General features: G+C 44.9%; 1 protein-coding gene across 1 annotated transcript in view; it reads right to left on the reverse strand.

Moving 5' to 3' along the window:
* Positions 1-226: 226 nt before the first annotated feature.
* The window catches only part of CFAP61 (cilia and flagella associated protein 61), a 257,985-nt gene continuing 240,599 nt past the window's right edge, over positions 227-17,612 (reverse strand). The window contains exons 26-27 of the mRNA XM_032461749.1: positions 13,633-13,723; positions 227-1,553 (exon numbers count right to left, since the gene is read on the reverse strand). Coding sequence (XP_032317640.1) covers positions 1,353-1,553; positions 13,633-13,723 — 292 coding nt within the window. The 3' untranslated portion in view covers positions 227-1,352. The remainder of the gene's footprint in view (positions 1,554-13,632; positions 13,724-17,612) is intronic.

The raw sequence follows: 17,612 nt of genomic DNA on the forward strand, positions 1-17,612 counted from the left end.
ACTGTATTTGCCGATGAATCTGACCCAGGGCCTCTGGGGCTGGGAGAGGCGGTGGGGGGTGGTTAGGGAAGGAGAGTTTCTTGACTCATTCGCAGGCCCTGAAATACGGTTCCAAGTGTGCTGGGTTTGCAGGTCGAAGAGGGACCAGCAGTGATTGTTCCCCACTCGTGTTACACAGTCTGTACCATATGGTCAGAGCTGGGCCTACCTTCGAAATGACCCGTGCGTTTCTGTAAAACATAACGTGTGAAGGAATGAGTGGAGTTTGTTCCTTGCCTGCCTTGGGAAAATCGGAGTCCGATGTTCCAGAATGACTTTGTCATTGAGAAGCAGCAGTTTGTTAACGGGCGTAGAATTGCCCTGCCAGCTATGACCCTTCCCCGAAATAGCTGTGTAGTCACTGGAATTGTGCCAACTTTTGCTAAATGTTAACATAAATACAAAAAAAAGAACAAAAACTGGAATTATGTCCACAAGAGGCAGTCTGAAGCCCCGCTGGTCAAAAACTCAAATTGTATCACGCTATCTGCTAAAAGAGGTCCAAGTAAATGAAAATAGTCTTGTGTGTTGACCCTGAATCCATACGGTTTTCTAGTAGGCACCTAATTTGCTTTATTTTTAAGAAAGAGGCTTCTGACTCACATCACAGGTGACACATACCAGAGAGCCCCCATGCAAAGCAACAGCACCAAGGGTCCAAGGAGACGACCTTGATTAATTTCCCACTAAGGTTTTCTCATCTAAAACCCGTGTGTGACCCTGTCTTGCTCTGCCAGATTTTCGGTGCTTTTATGCCTGTGATCGGGAACAGGAAGTAGAAATCCAGGGGCTGTGGTAGCAGCCTCCTCATTTCAAAAGTTCCTGTAAACTTTCCTAAGCCATCAGTGATTCTGATGTTGAATTACAGAGTTATTTACCATCATCTGTTTTCACTATTTTCCATCCTGGACACACCGTTTTCTTTTCTTTTCTTTTTTTTTTTTTTTAATCGCCCTCCGAGTATGACGGGGTAGACGTGTAAGGGACTCACAGGACTTTTCAGGAAACCAAGCAGAATCACGCCCAAGGTAAAGACAACGGTACGATCCCACTTTATTGCTAACATGCGTGTCTCTGCCCGGGAGCACGCCTGGCGTTGGTGGAGCGGCTCCCTGCCCCAGGATCGAGAGGCGCCGCCGTGCGCCACCTACTGGGAAGATAGAAAACTACAGGCAGAGGTGGGCGCGGAGGAGAAAGGACCAAACCAAGCCGGTGTCCGATGGTGCAGCCGGGCTTCAGAGATTTCCTGTTCCCACACAGCGCTTCCCCGGGCGACACGTGCGGAAACGATCACGCGGAGACGGCGGCCGCAGCTAAATGATGCCTGGCCACGCGTACATGGGCAGGTGGTAGTGATTATAGCGCAGGTAGTCAAGGATGCTCCGCTCCACCAGCGGCTTGTAGATGCTCTCCCGGAAAACTCGTTTGAGGTACGTCCTGGGCTTCTCGGGCAGGTTAATCTCCTCATCTTCCATCTGCCGGGCTAACTCTTCTATGGAAGGAAGGCTTTCCCCCTGGAAAAGACAGTGAGGGGCCAGAGACCGAAATGACTTGGACTTAATGCCACAGTAAGAGGGCAGGTTCACTAAAACTCCCTGACGTTGATCTTTTTTTTTATTGGTTAATTTTTTTTTTTTTTACTATGGTAAGACACACATGATGTAAAATTTACCACTTCAACCATTTTAAAGTGTACAATTTAGAGGCGTTAAGGACACTCACGTTGTTGTGCAGCCGTCACCACCATCCACTTCCAGGACGGTGTCATCCCCCCCAAATTGCATCTGTTTATCTATTTTAACCACTAACTCCCCACCCGCTCCTCTCAGCCCCTGGCAACCACCCTTCCACTCTCTGTGTCTATGAATTTGACTATTTTAGGCACCTCACATAAATGGAATTAAACACTATTTGTCTTCTTGTGATTGGCTTACTTCACTTAGCATAATGTCTTTAAGGTTCAGCAAGGAGATTGATTTTAAGGTCTTAATTTTCAGATAAAAATTACCTGTAGAGCATGCTTATCTTAAAAATAAGAAAGGAAGCGATTCAACATTTTTTGCATGAAAACTCCTAGATGGTTTACTGTATCTGGTTACAGTCCCCAAGAAATAGGATTTTTAAAATCCTAGAATGAATTCTTAATAAAGTCAAATGTCACTGATATCTTAAAAGATGAGGCTAAGAGAGAATAAAGTTATTTGAAGTTGAGAATCATATGCTGTACATATTTATAATATTTCCCCAACATTTTAATATAAAAATATTCAAACCTAGAGGCCAGGTGACAGAATGGGGCAGTGTGCAGCTGCACACGCACCACCTGCCTCCCGGGCTGACCTGTTGCAGTATCTGCTGCATGAGCTGTCCGCCCGTCTGTGGGAGGGTTGTTAGGAAGAGCACTTCACCGAGGTTTGTGTGCCTCCTGAACACCACGATCATTGAAAATTACCCTAAGGGAACATGGACTTTGATGGTATATTTATTTGAACTTCCAATAATTCTTTTTATTTTTAACAGAAAAAAAAGTGGATAATTTGCAGAATTCTACTGGATCCTTAATTTATTAACAGTAAGAACTTACAGAAGGAAAAATATATTCACACTATACAGAGACATAAGATAATTATCACTTGGTTATTTAAGCAAGACACAACCAGGTGTGGGAGGTTATACACACATCGCTCGGAAGAACAGTCAGTAGGGGTCCAGGACTTCATGCACTCAACAAAGACAGTGAGAGAGAAGAAGGCAAGTGGTACCCAGAACTAAATATTAGAGGTGCTGAAACATTTGAGTCCCTGAGCATATATGCGGTATATATGAGGTTGGTTCTTTCTCCCTTAATCTTTCAGAAAAATTGTATCAAACATAAACAATGAATTTACAAAAATTATTGAGGATTTTGGGCTCGTCTTGTGTGATGCTATTCTAACATTGGGGTAAATGGTGTAAAGTCACAAAATGGAACTTTTAAATTTACGCAAGACAAATACTGCTCTAGATTAGAGAAGGATTCTCGTGCATTTGCCTCTCCCGGGGTGGCTGCTCGCGGTGTGACCACCGCCCCTCCCGGCCGGCTCACCTGTGAACGGCTCACCTCCTGAGGCCTCATACGTGACCTTTGGTGTCTGGCTTCTTTCATTTACCTTAATGTTCTGAGGTTCGTCCCCTTTCTAGAATGTACCAGTACTACACTGCTTTTATGGCACGTGAAGTTTCCCTTGTGTGGAGAGACCATATCTGGTTACCCAATGGTCCACTGACGGGCACTGGGGTTCTCTCTTCCGTCTTGTAATTCTGAATGGTGCTGCTATGAACAGTCATAGGCAAGTACTCATCTGGACACTGATTGTCAGGTCTTTGGGGTGTACACCTAGGACAGCAGTGGCTCGGTCATATGGTAATTCTGTCTGTAAGCTTTTAGGAACCATCGAACCGTTTCTGCACAGCAACTGCATGATAATTTTACACTCCCACCAGCAACGTGCGAGAGTTCCAGTTTTCCCACATCCTTGCCGATGCTCATTATTTCCTGTTTTTTTTTCTTTACGGCAGCCACCCTAGTGGGTGTGCAGTGGTATCTCACTGCTGTTCAGCTTTGTCTTTCCTTAATGATTAATGGTGTTAACATCTCTTTGTGTAGACGGGGTTACTTTGGACTCTTGATTTTGTTCCACAGATCTCTGTGTCTGTCCTTGATTCACTGCCATACTGTCCTGCTTACTGCTGATTTGTATTAAGTTTTGAAATTGCAAAGTGCGTGTCCTTCAACTTTTTTTTATTCCCAAAATTGTTGTAGCTATTTGAAATCTCTTGCATTTCCATATGAGCTTCAGGATTGTGTTTCCATTTCTAAAAAAAAAAAAAAAAAAAAAAATACCATGGGGATTGTTATAGGATCGCCCTGAATCTGTAGCGTGCTTTGCATAGGGTTGCTGTCTTAGGAATATTAAGTCTTCCAGTCCATAGACACAGGTGTCTTTTCATTATCAAGGTCACCTTGAGCTTCTTTCAGAAATGTTTCCTGCTTTTCAGTGTACAGATCTTGCACCTCCTCCTTAAATACATGCCCGATTGTTTTATTCTTTTTGACGCCATTGTAAATGGAATTGTTTTCTTAACGTCACTTTTGGATCATCGATTGTAATGTCGACGACTGACTGTTGTGTGCTGGTGCACACCCCTGCTGACCCCATCTACTGTCTCTAACACTGTTTTGTGATTCTTTAGGATTTTATTAAATAAGATTATGTCATTTGAGAAAAGAGACAGTTTCCCTTTCAAACGTGGATGCCTTTTATTTCCTTTTCCTGCCTAACTGCTGTGGCTAGAGCTCCCAGTACAGTGCTGAATGGAAGTGGTGAGAGCGGGCATCCTTGTCTCATTCCGGGTCTCGGAGGAAGAACTTCCAGTCTTTCACTGCTGAGCATGCTGTTAGCCGTGGGCCGTTCATAGACGCTCTCAATCAGGTTGGGCCAGTTTCCTTCTATCTCTGGGCTTTTTAGTGTTTTTACCACGAGACCATGTTTGATTTAGTCAGATGCCTTTTCTGCATCAATTGAGAGTATAGCATTTTCCCCCTTTCATTTTAGGAATGCTGTGCATTACACTGATTAATTTTCATATGCTGACCCACTCTTACGTTCCTGGGTCATGGTACACAATCTCCTAAATATGCTGCTGGATTTAGTCTGCTGTGTTCTGCTGAAGATTTCTGCATCGAAATTCATAGGGACGTCGTTCTGTAGTTTTCTTTCGACGTCTTGGTCTGGATTTGGTATCAGGGCTGTGCTGGCCTCACAAAGGGGGCTCGGACGTTTCCCTTGCTCTTCTATTTTATTGGAGAAGTTTGAGAAGGACTGGTGTTAGTTCTTCTTTAAGTGTTCAGTGGAATTCATCAGGGAGGCCGCCCGGTCTGGGGATTCTCTGTCAGGAGGGTTTGGATCCCTGACTCGGTACCTTTACGAACGATAGGTCTGCTGAGATTTTCTGTTTCTTCTTGAGTCAGCTTTTGTAGTTTGTGTGTTTCTAGGAATTCGTCTGTTTCATCTAGGTTCTCTATTTGGTTGGCATACAACTGTTCATAGCATTCTTTTAAACCATTATTTCTGCAAGAAATATCCCCACTTCCATTTCATCAGGAATTTGAGTTCTTTTTTCTTGGTCAGTCTAGCTAAAGGCTTATTAATTTTGACCTTTTTAAAGAACCAACGTTTTGTTTTGTCAATTTTCTCTGTCCTTTTTCTATTCTCTGTTTCATTTATCTCCACTCTAATGATGATTTCCTTCCTTGTGCTAGCATTGGGTTTAGTTTGGTTTTCTTTCTCTAGCTCCTTAGGGGTAAAATTAGGTTATTGACTTGAAATCCCCCCCGTTTTTTCAATGGAAGCATTTACAGCTATAGATTTCCTTCTGAAACCTGTTTTCACTGTGCATCACATAAATTTTGGTCTGTTGTGTTTTCATTTTCATTTGTCTCTAAGCATTTCTAATACCCCATTTGATTTCTTCTTGGAAATCAAGAAGTTGCTTAAAAATCTGTTATTCCATTTCCAGCTGATTACCAGGCTCATTTCACGGAGGTTGGGGAATATACTTTGTATGATTTAGATCTTTTAAAACTCACTGACACTTATGTCACAGCCTGTCCTGGAGGACATTCCATGTGCCCCTGAGAAGAACGTACATCCTTCTGTGGGGGAGTGGAGTGCTCTGTGCACAGCGAGGTCTGGCTGGTGTACCCTGCTGTTCAAGTCCTCTGTCTCCTTATTAATCTTCTATCTGGTGGTTCTATCCATGACTGAAAGTGGTATTTCAAAGTCTCCAACTATCATCTTAAAACTATTTTTCCCCAATTCTATCAGTATTTCCTTCATACATTGTAGGGTTCTGTTGTTGTTCATACATGTTTATAATTGTCATATCTTTCTTAGAGGACTTTGAAGGATGATTTTGACGATAAGGAATTTCACCTTGGCTTCAGCCACAGCTAACTGCAGTGCCAGTGGGTTTATAATCTGTTCCCATTTTCACTTACACAAAAGGACTTCAGATGTCTTAAAATGATTTTTTAAAAAAATAAACACTATACAGGTTTATAATCTATATATGACTTACACTGAGTCATAGGTAATAGTTTTTTATTTCTTTCTACACATGTGGAGGGAGAGGGAAATGGATAAACAGCTTGAGGACGTCATAGTTAATAGGACTGAACTTCTGTACTTCCCTGAAGGTAAGGTAGAAAGTGAAATTCAGTGGGTTACATCATCTCAGTATTTGAGAAAAGGAATTGTAATTTTTGAGTGAAGGCAATCTGCTTTTTTTTTCTTTCTTTTTTTAAAATTGCAGTATAGTCAGTTTACAATGTTGTGTCAGTTTCTGGTGTACAGCATAATAGTTCAGTCATACATACACATACATATATTTGTTTTCATATTCTTTTTCATTATATGTTACTACAAGATATTGAATATAGTTCTCTGTGCTGTACAGTATAAACTTGTTGTTTATCTATTTTATATATAGTAGTTAGTATCCGCAAATCTCAAACTCCCAATTTATCCCTTCCTCCCCTGGTAACCATAAGTCTATTTTCTATGTCTGTGAGTCTGTTTCTGTTTTGTAAATAAGTTCATTTGTCTTTTTTTTTTTTAAGATTCCACATATGAGTGATATCATACAGTATTTTTCTTTCTCTTTCTAGCTTACGTCACTTAGAATGACAATCTCCAGGTTCATCCATGTTGCTGCAAATGGCATTATTTTATTCTTTTTTATGGCTGAGTAGTATTCCATTATATAAATTTACCACAACTTCTTTATCCAGTCATCTGTTGTTGGACATTTACACTGTTTCCATGTCTTGTCCATTGTAAACCGTGTTGCTATGAACATCGGGGTGCATGTATCTTTTTGAATTAAGGTTCCCTCTGGATATATATGCCCAGGAGTGGGATTGCTGGATCATATAGTGAGTCTATTTTTAGCCTTTTGAGGAATCTCCATACTGTTTTCCATGACGGAAAACAGTTTGTTTTGTTCTAGTGTGAAAAATGTCCTGGGTAATTTGATAGGGATAGCATTAGATCTGTAGATTGCTTTGGGTAGTGTGGCCATTTTAACAATGTCAATTCCTCCAATCCAAGAATATGGGATATCTTTCCATTTCTTTAAGTCATCTCTAATTTCCTTAATCAGTGTTTTGTAGTTCTCCACATGTAAGTCTTTCACCTTCTGGGTCAGATTTATTCCTAAGTATTTTATTTTGGGGGATGCAATTTCAGAAGGGATTGTTTCTTTACTATCCTTTTCTGATATTTCATTGTTAGTGTAAAGAAATACAACTGATTTCTGTATGTTAATCTTGTGACCTGCTGCCTTGCCAAATTCTTTTATCAGCTCTAGTAGTTTTTGTGTGGAGCCTTTAGGGTTTTCTATATATAGTATCATGTCATCCACATATAGTGACAATTTTACCTCTTCTCTTCCAATTTGGATCCCTTTTATATTTTTACTTGTCTGATTGCTGTGGCTAGGACTTCCAATGATATATTAAATAGAAGTAGTGAGAGCGGGCATCCTTGTCTTGTTCTGGATTTCAGTGGGAAGGCTTTAAACTTTTCACCATTGAGTATTATGCTGGCTGTAGGTTTGTCATAAATAGCTTTTATTATGTTGAGACATGTTCCCTCTATAGTCACTTTGGTAAGAGTTTTTATCATAAATGGGTGTTGAATTTTATTAAATGCTTTTCCTGCCTCTATTGAGATGATCATGTGGTTTTTGTCCTTTCCCTTGTGGATGTGGTGTATCACATTGATTGATTTCCATATGTTGAACCATCCTTGGGTCCCTGGGATGAATCCAGCTTGATCATGGTGTATGGTCTTTTTTATGTGCTGTTGGATTCTGTTTGCTAATATTTTGTTGAGGATTTTTGCATCTGTGTTCATTACCAGCATTAGCCTATAGATTTCTTTTTTGGTAGTGTCTTTGTCTGGCTTTGGTATCAGGGTGATGGTGGCTTCATAGAATGAGTCTGGGAGCATTCCCTCCTCTTTAATCCTTTGGAAGAGTGTGAGAAAGATCAATATGAGTTCTTTGTTTGGTAGAATTCCCCAGTGAAGCCATCTGGCCCTGGACTTTTGTTTGCAGGGAGGATTTTTATTGCTGATTATATTTCACTTGTAGTGACTGGTCTGTTCAGATGATCTATTTCTTCTTGATTCAGTCTTGGTGGACTGTATGTTTCTAGAAATGTGTTCACTTCTTCTTGGTTGTCCAGTTTGCTGCCATACAGTTTTTCAGCATATTCTCTTATGATTTTTTGTGTTTCTGTGGTGTTGGTTGTAACCTCTCCATTTTCCTTTCTTACTGTGTTTATTTGTGTTCTCTCTCTTTTCTTCCTGGTGAGCCCGGCCAGAGGTTTGTCAATTTTGTTTACTCTTTCAAAAAAGCAGCTCCTGTTTGATTGATTTTTTCTATTGTTTTTTAATCTCTATTTTATTTATTTCCTCCATGATCTTTATTATTGCCTTCCTTCTGCTGACTTTAGGTTTTGTTTGTTCTTTTTCTAATTCTTTTAGGTGGCAGGTTAGGTTGTTTATTTGAGACTGTTCTTGTTTTTTGAGGAATCACTGTGAAGTTCCCTCTTAGGACTGCTTTTGCTGCATCCCTAGATTTTTTGTGTGGTTGTGTTTTCATTGATGTTTGTCTCAAAGTATTTTTTAATTTCCTCTTTGATTTCATCACTGACCCATTGGTTTTTTAGTAGCGTGTTGTTTAGCCTCCATGCAGTCATTTTGTTCCTCCTTCATTTTTTTTCTGTGGTTGATTTCTAGTTTCATGCCTTTGTGGTCAGAAAAGATCCTTGAAATAATTTCTATCCTCTTAAAGTTTGTTGAGGCTTCTTTTGTGCCCAGGCTTGTGATCTTTCCTAGAGAATTTTCCATGCACAATTGATAAGAATGTATATTCTGTATTTTGGGGATGTAGTGTCCTAAAAGTATCAACCAAGTCCAGCGGTTCTATTGTCATTTAGTATCTCTGCTGCCTTACTGATTTCCTGTCTGGAAGACCTGTCCAATGATATTAGTGGGGTGTTAAAGTCTCCTACTCCCATTGTATTCCCATCAGTTTCTCCCTTTATGTCTGTTAGTATTTTATATATTTAGGTGCTCCTATATTGGGTGCATATATGTTAACAAGTGTAATATCCTCATCTTGTATTGCTCCTTTAGTCATTATATAGCGTCCTTCTTTATCTTTCTTTATGGCCTTTGTTTTAAAGTCTATTTTGTCTGATATGAGGAGTATTGCTACTCCTGCTTTCTTGCCATTTCCATTTGCATGGAATATCTTTTTCCACCCTCTCACTTTCAATCTGTGTGTTTCCTTCACTCTAAAGTGGGTCTCTTGTAGGCAGCATGTTGTAGGCTTTAGTTTTATTATCCAATCTGCCACTCTGTGTGTTTTGATTGGAGCATTTAGTCCATTGACATTTGCAGTAATTATTGATAGATGTGTGTTTATGGCCATTTCAAACTTTTGTTTTCAGTTGATTTGGTATTTCTTCTCTGTTCCTTTATTCTCCCTTTTTTTTTTTTGCGGTTTGATACATTTTTTTGTATTAGCTTGGTTTCTTTTTGGGTTTTGTGACTCTATTGTATGCTTTTGACTTGTGGTTACCCTGTTTTTCAAGTATATTAACCCATTAATGTATCTGTTTGCTTTAAACTGATAGTCATGTAGGCTCAAATACATACTAAAAAGAAAGAAAAAAAAGAAGAGAGAAAATAAATCTATATTTTCTTGCTCCCCTCTCCCACCTTTGATGATTTTGATGTCCTCTTATACATCTTCATGTTTATTCTCTTGCAACTCATTGTAGTTACCGCATTTCCAGTTATGGTTTTCTCATTTCTATAGCTTCCTACTTCTTTTCTATTTAGAGTAGACCTTTCAACATTTCTTTTAGAATAGGATTAGTATTGCTGAATTCTTTTAGTTTTTCCTTGTCTGTGAAATTCTCTCTCCTTCTATTCTAAAGGATAGTCTTGCCAGATAAAGTATCCTAGGTTGCAGATTTTTTTTCACTCAGGACTTTGAATATATCTTGCCCCTCCTTTCTGGCCAGCAGTGTCTGTGTAAAGAAATCAGCTGAGAGCCCTATGGGGGCTCCCTTATAACTCACTCTTTTTCTCTTGCTGCCTTTATAATCATTTCTTTAACTTTGGCCATCTTAATTATATGTCTTGGTGTAGGTCTATTTGGGTTCTTCTTGTTGGAGACCCTCTGTGCTTCCTGTACTTGGATATCTGATTCCTTCTTTAGGTTTGGGAAGCTTTCAGTCATGATTTCTTCAAATACTTTTTCAGACCCCTTTTCTCTGTCTTCCCTTTCTGGGACCCCTATTATGCACAGACTGGCACGTTTTATATTATCCCATAGGTCCCTTAGATTCTTACCATTGGTTTTTATTTGCTTTTCTGTCTGCTCTTCTGATTGGGTGACTTCCGTTACCCTGTCTTCTAAGTCACTTACTCGTTCCTCTGCATTGTGTAGTCTGCTTTTGACTGCCTTTAGGTCGGCTCTTATCTCAGCCATTGAGTTTTCTGTTTTTAATTGGCTCCTCTTTTTAATTTCTATATTTCCTTTTTATAGTATTCTGCATCTCTATTCATAGTCTCTCTCATTTCCATCAGTGCTTTTATCACCCCCCTTTGAAGTCATGATCTAGTAGACTGTCAATGATGTCTATTTCATTGATCGTTGTTTCAGGGAACTTCTCTTGCTCTTTTAATTGGGAGTGGTTCCTCTGCTTCTTCATTGTACTTATGTTTCTCTGGCTCTGTGGATTGAGGAGTATCAGTCATCCACTGTGGTCTTAAAAGGCTGGGTTTTTTTTTTTTTTATAATTTAAAGTGGGAGCGTCCAGTGTAGACTGTGTACATCGGATAGCTTTCTCACGAGGTCTGCTCTCACTGTGGATGGTTGCAGCGTCTTCCTTCCATGTGTATTGGCTGCTCTCCCTTTGACTGGGGGTGTGGTTGGTGCTGTGGTGATCAGAGCCTGCCCTGATTGTTGTTGTCAAGTGGTTCTCCTTTTTGTTCTGTGGTGGTCACAGCCTTGACAGGAGCGGGTCTGCTCCACTGTTGCTGGAATAGAGGCTTCCAAGCCCCAGTGTGTACAGGTGGAGCTGAAGCTGGAAAGAAGAGTCGCCGAGTGTACCTCTGCAGGAGATGTCCACCAGGGAGTGCCCTCTGTGCTGGTGTCTGTCACTTGTTATGTGGGCTTACAAAGTATTCTCTGTTGACGCTGCCCTTGTCCCCACCTTAGCCATTTTTTTTTTTTTTTTGTGAGGACTCCTGTATTTTGGAGAGACAGTCTCTTAAAGGTTTCGTAGGGGTTCTGTGCGATTCAGTGTGTCTGTAGATGTAATTCTTGGTGTACTCATGGGAGGGGGCGAGCTGTGAATTCCTCCACTCCACCATCTTGGCACCCTCCCCCTGGTTTATTTTCCTGTTACCAGGCTCTTAAGTGAAATTCCTGCAAATCTACTTATATGACCGCTGCTTCCACTGTTGGCCTGTCTCCACCGTAACCGTCACCAGCCGTCGTGCTTGCGGTGGCCGGCACACGCTTGGAGCCATTCTTCTGTGCCATGTGCTCACACCGGGCCCCCCTCTCCTCCTCCCACAGCTCTCTGAGGTGGGAGCGGGCGTCTGAGCTACAGGCAGACACCCCTGCCTGCCCCAGCCTGTCCTGTGGCCTCTCCCTTGACAGATGTCAGAACAGTCCCCAAGTGAAGGCTTTTCTTCCAGAGGTTTCCGTTTCTGGAAATCAAGGACGGTTGGGGAGCCCTTAGTCTGTCCTCTACAAAGGTCACTTCTGGTCTGCTGCCAGGGCCTGCTGTCCAGGTTGAGTCTATGCCCAGCAGACTGACCCCCGACAAATGTCTGTCTGTGTGTAAAAGGTGGAGGGAGGCTCAGTGACTGCCGTGAGAGGCCGTCATCGCATCTGATGATGTACTTGGAAACATGAAGGGAAAGCTTCCCTTTTAAGCTTTATGCCTAAAACCACTTGGCCCTGTGCAGAAGGTTAACAGAGGAACTCAGATTCAGGGTTTAGAAGGATTTGGGCATAGTTTTGATGGGATAACTAGAAAATGACGAATCTTTCCTGTGGGGCAGCAGTGAGCTGCAGATCACATTTAAGGGGGGATGGGAGGGTCTGCAGAGTTGAATGAAGTTCAGTCACACCAGGCTTCCAGATTGGGGCCTGGTCTAACGTGGGCCAGCTTCCTTCCCGCCACCCCCGGAGGTGCTGCAGGGGCCTGTGTGACCTGCAGCGTCCTGGGTCTCTGTCTCTACCTCATTACCACTGTCACCTCCACTCTGAGTGCCTCGAGCCCCGGCTGCCCTGTGCATTCAGCCACTGGCCCCTCTGCCTCCCTTCCATCTTTGAGGGCACCAAAGAGAACTGAGTTTGGTTTAAACTTGAAACCTGTTTTTTCCCCAATCTGAATCTACTTCAAATTAGGAAAACGATTTAAATTTCCCAGCTTGGACCCCAGGGATGAAACTGACCGGGGGCGGGGCAATGGGGAGAGGGCACTGGGCCACGAGCTTGGCTCAGTGCCGAGGACCACGGCTTCTCAGTGAGACATGCTTGAGACATGTGCCCGCTGGTGGCCCTTAGAGTCTCTCAGCTTTTACTTCGTCACTGGTTTAGTGGAGGTGAGGACAGCAGTGCCGCTGCCCCTCGGAGGGTCCCTGCTGGGATGCAGTGAGGTGGGGAGTGTGGCGACCAGGACGAGAGGGACGTCCCTGCATCCTGCGTGGCAGCCCACACCACGGGGACCTGAGAGGAGGTGGCAGGTCTCCAGGCGGAGGCGACACAGGGACAGTCGAGCGAGGTGGAAGCTGAGCCCTGGCCTGAGTGAGCTGAGGAAGAGTCAGGAGTGGACGTCTGACTACTTTCTGAGCCTGGGTGTGACCTTTCTGCACAGCTCGGGGGGCAAGGACTCTCGTGTTGAAAAAGGTAAGTTTCACAATCACATTACGATCTACACCGCAGTCCAGCTTCTTGCTGAGCGCGGAGCCTGCGGGGTATGCGGCCTAGTTCCTGGTTAGTTGTGTTTCACTCTAAGAAGTTTTGGTTATAAAAGGAGTGTGTTCGGACATCTGTTGACATCCTCTGATGTCTTTAAAACAACACGCGCACACGTTTAGTGAGTGGCTGGCAAACAGGGACAGGACGGGAGCGGCAGGCGCGCAGCCTTGGTTCCCGAGGGCACGGGGACGCGATCCACAGCCTGCCCTCGGCCAGCGGGCTCGCTGCCGCTCACAGTGCTGTCGCTGGGAAAGGGGAAAAGAATCGTGCCCCCCATCAAAGACGAAACAGTCCCCTTGCCTTGACACATCACTGTCTACGTGCACCTATGCTGTAGTGTGTTTGTATGAAGCACACAGTTGGTTTTCAAAGCAAACCCATGAAGTGGGGAGGTAGGGAAGAGTCTAAATGACAACAGCTCTAACTGCTGGCGATTTGCGAGGACGGAGCCGCACATCTGTTAATCAGTCTTACCTCCTTGGAGGATAAGATTTGGCGCAACTCCTTCCTGAGATCAATAAAACGATCGTGAAAGAGGGCCATGCACCACGGCTCCGTGAAGTAGCTGGTGAGGAAAGAACAAGATTCAGTTCCCTGGAAGCCTTCTCGTTACCACTAATAAAGTATTTACCTGCTTTTTTGCCTTTATAAATGACGGTTCTGGCCCCTTTGCCATCGTTTGCTCATAAAATGCCTCGTGGAACCGCCTGGCCAATCAATTTTGCAAATGGATGTCCCTGATGTCAGGCCAGTTTCCATAATTACATTTAAAGTGGTTTAATTCAGAGCTGAGGCAAGGCCCAGTGAAGAATCCTGATTTTATCAGAATTTAAAAGCCTGAAGACTTGTAAAGAACGGTGTCTCCATTATCTGCCCTCGTCTGCGAAAACCAGATTGCAGGATTAACTGAACCGCTGCATAAACAAATTAAATTTGGGTAGACAGTAACACAAATGTTGTTCCTCATTAAGGTTTCTGGATCCATCATGACCAGAAAACAGGCCACCTCGGTGTCGCAGCCTGCTCCTCATGCAACTGCACGGACGCTTAATTGAATCTCTCTCAGGAAAGTGGCTCTTTTGGTGGCCCTACTGGCTAACTTTTCCCTGAAAACTGTTTGAATCAATGCTGCCTTACAAGGAGGACAGTATGGCCACCTCTGGTTACAGGCGACTGCTGAATATTTGATGCATTCTCGGAAGAACCAAGAACACTGACCAGTATTTTAACTCCTACTTTTTTAAATGCTGAGAGTCTCAGACGGGAACCTTCCCTTCTTCAGGGTGAGACCACGTGGGCTCCACGCTCCCCTGGAGGTGCGTTTGTCATTCCTGTGACTGTTAGTGGGTGTCGTGGGTGTGCGGGGGAAGACACACCGGTGCCCACGTGCAGATGAGCACCTTCTGTTCTCCGAGACTTAAGTTCTTCCCTGGGGAGGGGGGGAGGTGAAGTGTCCCAGGGACACCGAGGCACTAGCAGGTCAGGGCGATAGATGAACCTGCGATCCCCAACCTCAGTGAAGTCAGACAGAGGAAGACAAACACCATGTACCACTTTGATGTGGAGTCTGAAAGAGTGACACAAATGAACTCATTCAGAAACCAGAAACAGACTCACAGACACAGAAAACAAACATACGGTTACCAAAGGGGCAGGGGGCAGGGATAAAGTAGGAGTCTGGGACTGGTGGATACAAACTACTCGATATAACACAGATAAACAACAAGGTCCTACTGTAGAGCACAGGGAGCGATATTCAATATCCTGTAATAACCTATAAGGGAAAAGAATATGAAAAAGAATGTATGTGTGACTGTATCACTTTGCTGCACACCTGAGACTAACGCAGCACTGTAAGTCAGCTCTACTTCAACAAAAACAACAAGACAAGGGCGGGCAGTGCCCGGCAGCTGCACCGTCAGCCGCACACTTAGTACCGAGCACCTGTTCGCTTGACCAGAATGCGACCTGATTTCATGCTTAACTACCTATTTTGTTGTTCAGGTCACATATTCATCCAGCTGTTACTGCCACTAACAGTCACCCCTATCCTCTGAACGTACACCTGCTAAGGCCGCCTGCACGGGACCTGAGGGTGTCCACGAGGAAGCAGGACGTTTCTGCATGGTCCCTCTGCTGGCTTTGGAACTCACGGCCACACGGCGTCCAGCAGCGACGGCTCCTGGAAATTCGACGACTGCACGGCACGTCGAGTGGCTTGCAGACCAGTGACTCAGGAGCCCCGAAATGTCATTCATTTCAGCCCCGCACCGGTCTCCCGTGGTCACGCATTTTGGGGATTCTTGTCCAGAAGGTGACTGTCTCTGCGGTGAGCTGTCCTTGGCCAGTGACCCAGGACTCGTCTGTGGCAGCTGTGCCCTTGGGACCAAACCAAAGGGCTGACTCCTGAAGGCTGCTACTTGGTTTTCCAGCAGCGTTAGCGGTGGCCCTAGAAGCCACTTCCAAAGGGGTGGTGAAACGCTAGCGCCCAGGGGGGCCGCTGGTGCGTCACTGAGGAGTATGCGGGCTCCTTCCTGTTGGGACGGGAGCTTCTGCACATCGGTCTTCACCTTCGTGGGATTGCCACCTGGCAGAGCCTTCTGTGCACACACCAACGCAGCCACACGGGAACTGCTGTTCTGCAGAGCCACAGTCGTCTCTCCAAAAGGCTGTGAGCTGAGGGGCTTCCAGGCGTCCTCCTCTGCTGGGGTTGGGAGCAGGAGCTCTGGGAGGGGGAGGCAGACCGGAGGTGGCAGAGTCGGGGTACCCCCTTGGGGTGCCTGCCTAAGCTCCGGCTTCTCCCAGCTCCAGAGCTGTGCCCAGACCACCTGCTGCTCCCTCTCCGCCTCCTCCCTGTGGAGGGTCTAAGATGCTCACCTCCAAGCATCTTCCACCCTGGCCTTCCTGCCTGATGGGCAGCACAGAGGACCCTTTCCCACGTCTGCACCTGCCCCGGTGCCATCCATCCAAGCTCGAGTCCAGGGAGCTCCTGACCTGGGTGCTTCCACCTGCTTCACGGCGTGGGGCGCTTCTGACCTCGCAGGGCACGTCCTGAGCTGTGACGCACTCTGGGCTCTGGGTCTCCGCAGCGTCCAGCACAGGCTGGTCCTTGGGGGACTGGAGGAGCAGGTGAGGACACCTGCCGGGGGGCGGAGGGGCTGCTTCTCCGTGCTCTGTGGAGAGCTTCTGCGCCAGCTGCAGCAACCCCGTTTAGCGAGGGTGGGAGGGCGTGGGGACTGGCACGGACCCCTCTGGGCCTCCTCGAAATCATCCTAGAAACATGGCAGCCTTCGTTCTTTTTTTTTTTTTTTTAATGGAGGTGCTGGGGATTGAACCCAGGACCTCGCATGTGCTGAGCACACACTCTACCACTGAGCTATGGCTCTCCCCAGGCTTCATCCTTAAAACTGGAAAAGCTTTGAATTTAACCACACTCATTTTGCAACTGATGATACTATTTCATCAAACAAAGATCATCTTTTGATACAAGGATGTTAAAAGTTTTACTTTATGAAAAGTTTTAGGTCTAGTTTTTTCCCCCAAACCGAATGACTTCTGTGCTCTAGTTTCTTTCCTTCTTTGTAGGAAGAAGAGGGGTACCTAGGATCCTTGCCAAGGTTGGGGTTGGGGGCAGGTCTGCATTAATGGCCCCAAGGGCTGTGGGTAAGTGGCCTTAGTGATAAGCTCTAGGGAAATTAATATTTCCATGAATATTGTGGATTTAAAAAATAGAAAATATTTACTTCTTTCCCAATTTACATTCAAAAAGGGAAGACTGACAGTAACCACAGGGTCACCTGCGTAGTGGGTCTCCACGCAACCTTCAAGAAAGACGGTCAGGTACACCACGGTGACAATGGGGTTTCCAAGTGGCCGTGTAGATTTGGGTGGTCGCATCACGAAACTCCTTCCTACACAGCCGCACACACAAATTCTCCGGGGCCCAAACAGAAGACGGGGCTGTCTCTGCCCGTTGGGCCAGGGCGGGCCTGGTTTATCTGGCGGAGACTTTAATTCTCTATCACTTTTGCAAATGATACAGTTTTCTGAGAAGCCCTGGGAAATATCGACTCGTGGAACTGAATTAACCATTTCTGGTCGATATGGTCCAATCACTAAGGAATTGATCAGGCTTCTCCAGAGCACACCCTTATCTGGTCATCTCACCTGTTTTATCCACAAAATCACATAAACTGGGCGGGGACCTGAGCACCAGCTTAGCCACGGGCCACGAAGGATGCCGAGAAAAGCAACTGGACCGGATACCCGCCGGCCTCAGGAGAAAGAGGACGTGTCTAAGGGGAAAGACAGGTGGATAAAGGTGCTGTTCCTTCACGGCCTGGTCTCAGCTCAGGGCCCGGCAGCAGCAGACAGGGAACAGGTGCGGAAGCCTGAGGCCTCACTGGAAATGCCGAACTGCACGGTGGACAGGAAAGGGCAGGCGTGGGCAGGGG

The sequence above is a fragment of the Camelus ferus genome, chromosome 19 (genome assembly GCF_009834535.1).
Source record: "Camelus ferus isolate YT-003-E chromosome 19, BCGSAC_Cfer_1.0, whole genome shotgun sequence".
Classification (NCBI taxonomy): Eukaryota; Metazoa; Chordata; class Mammalia; order Artiodactyla; family Camelidae; genus Camelus; species Camelus ferus.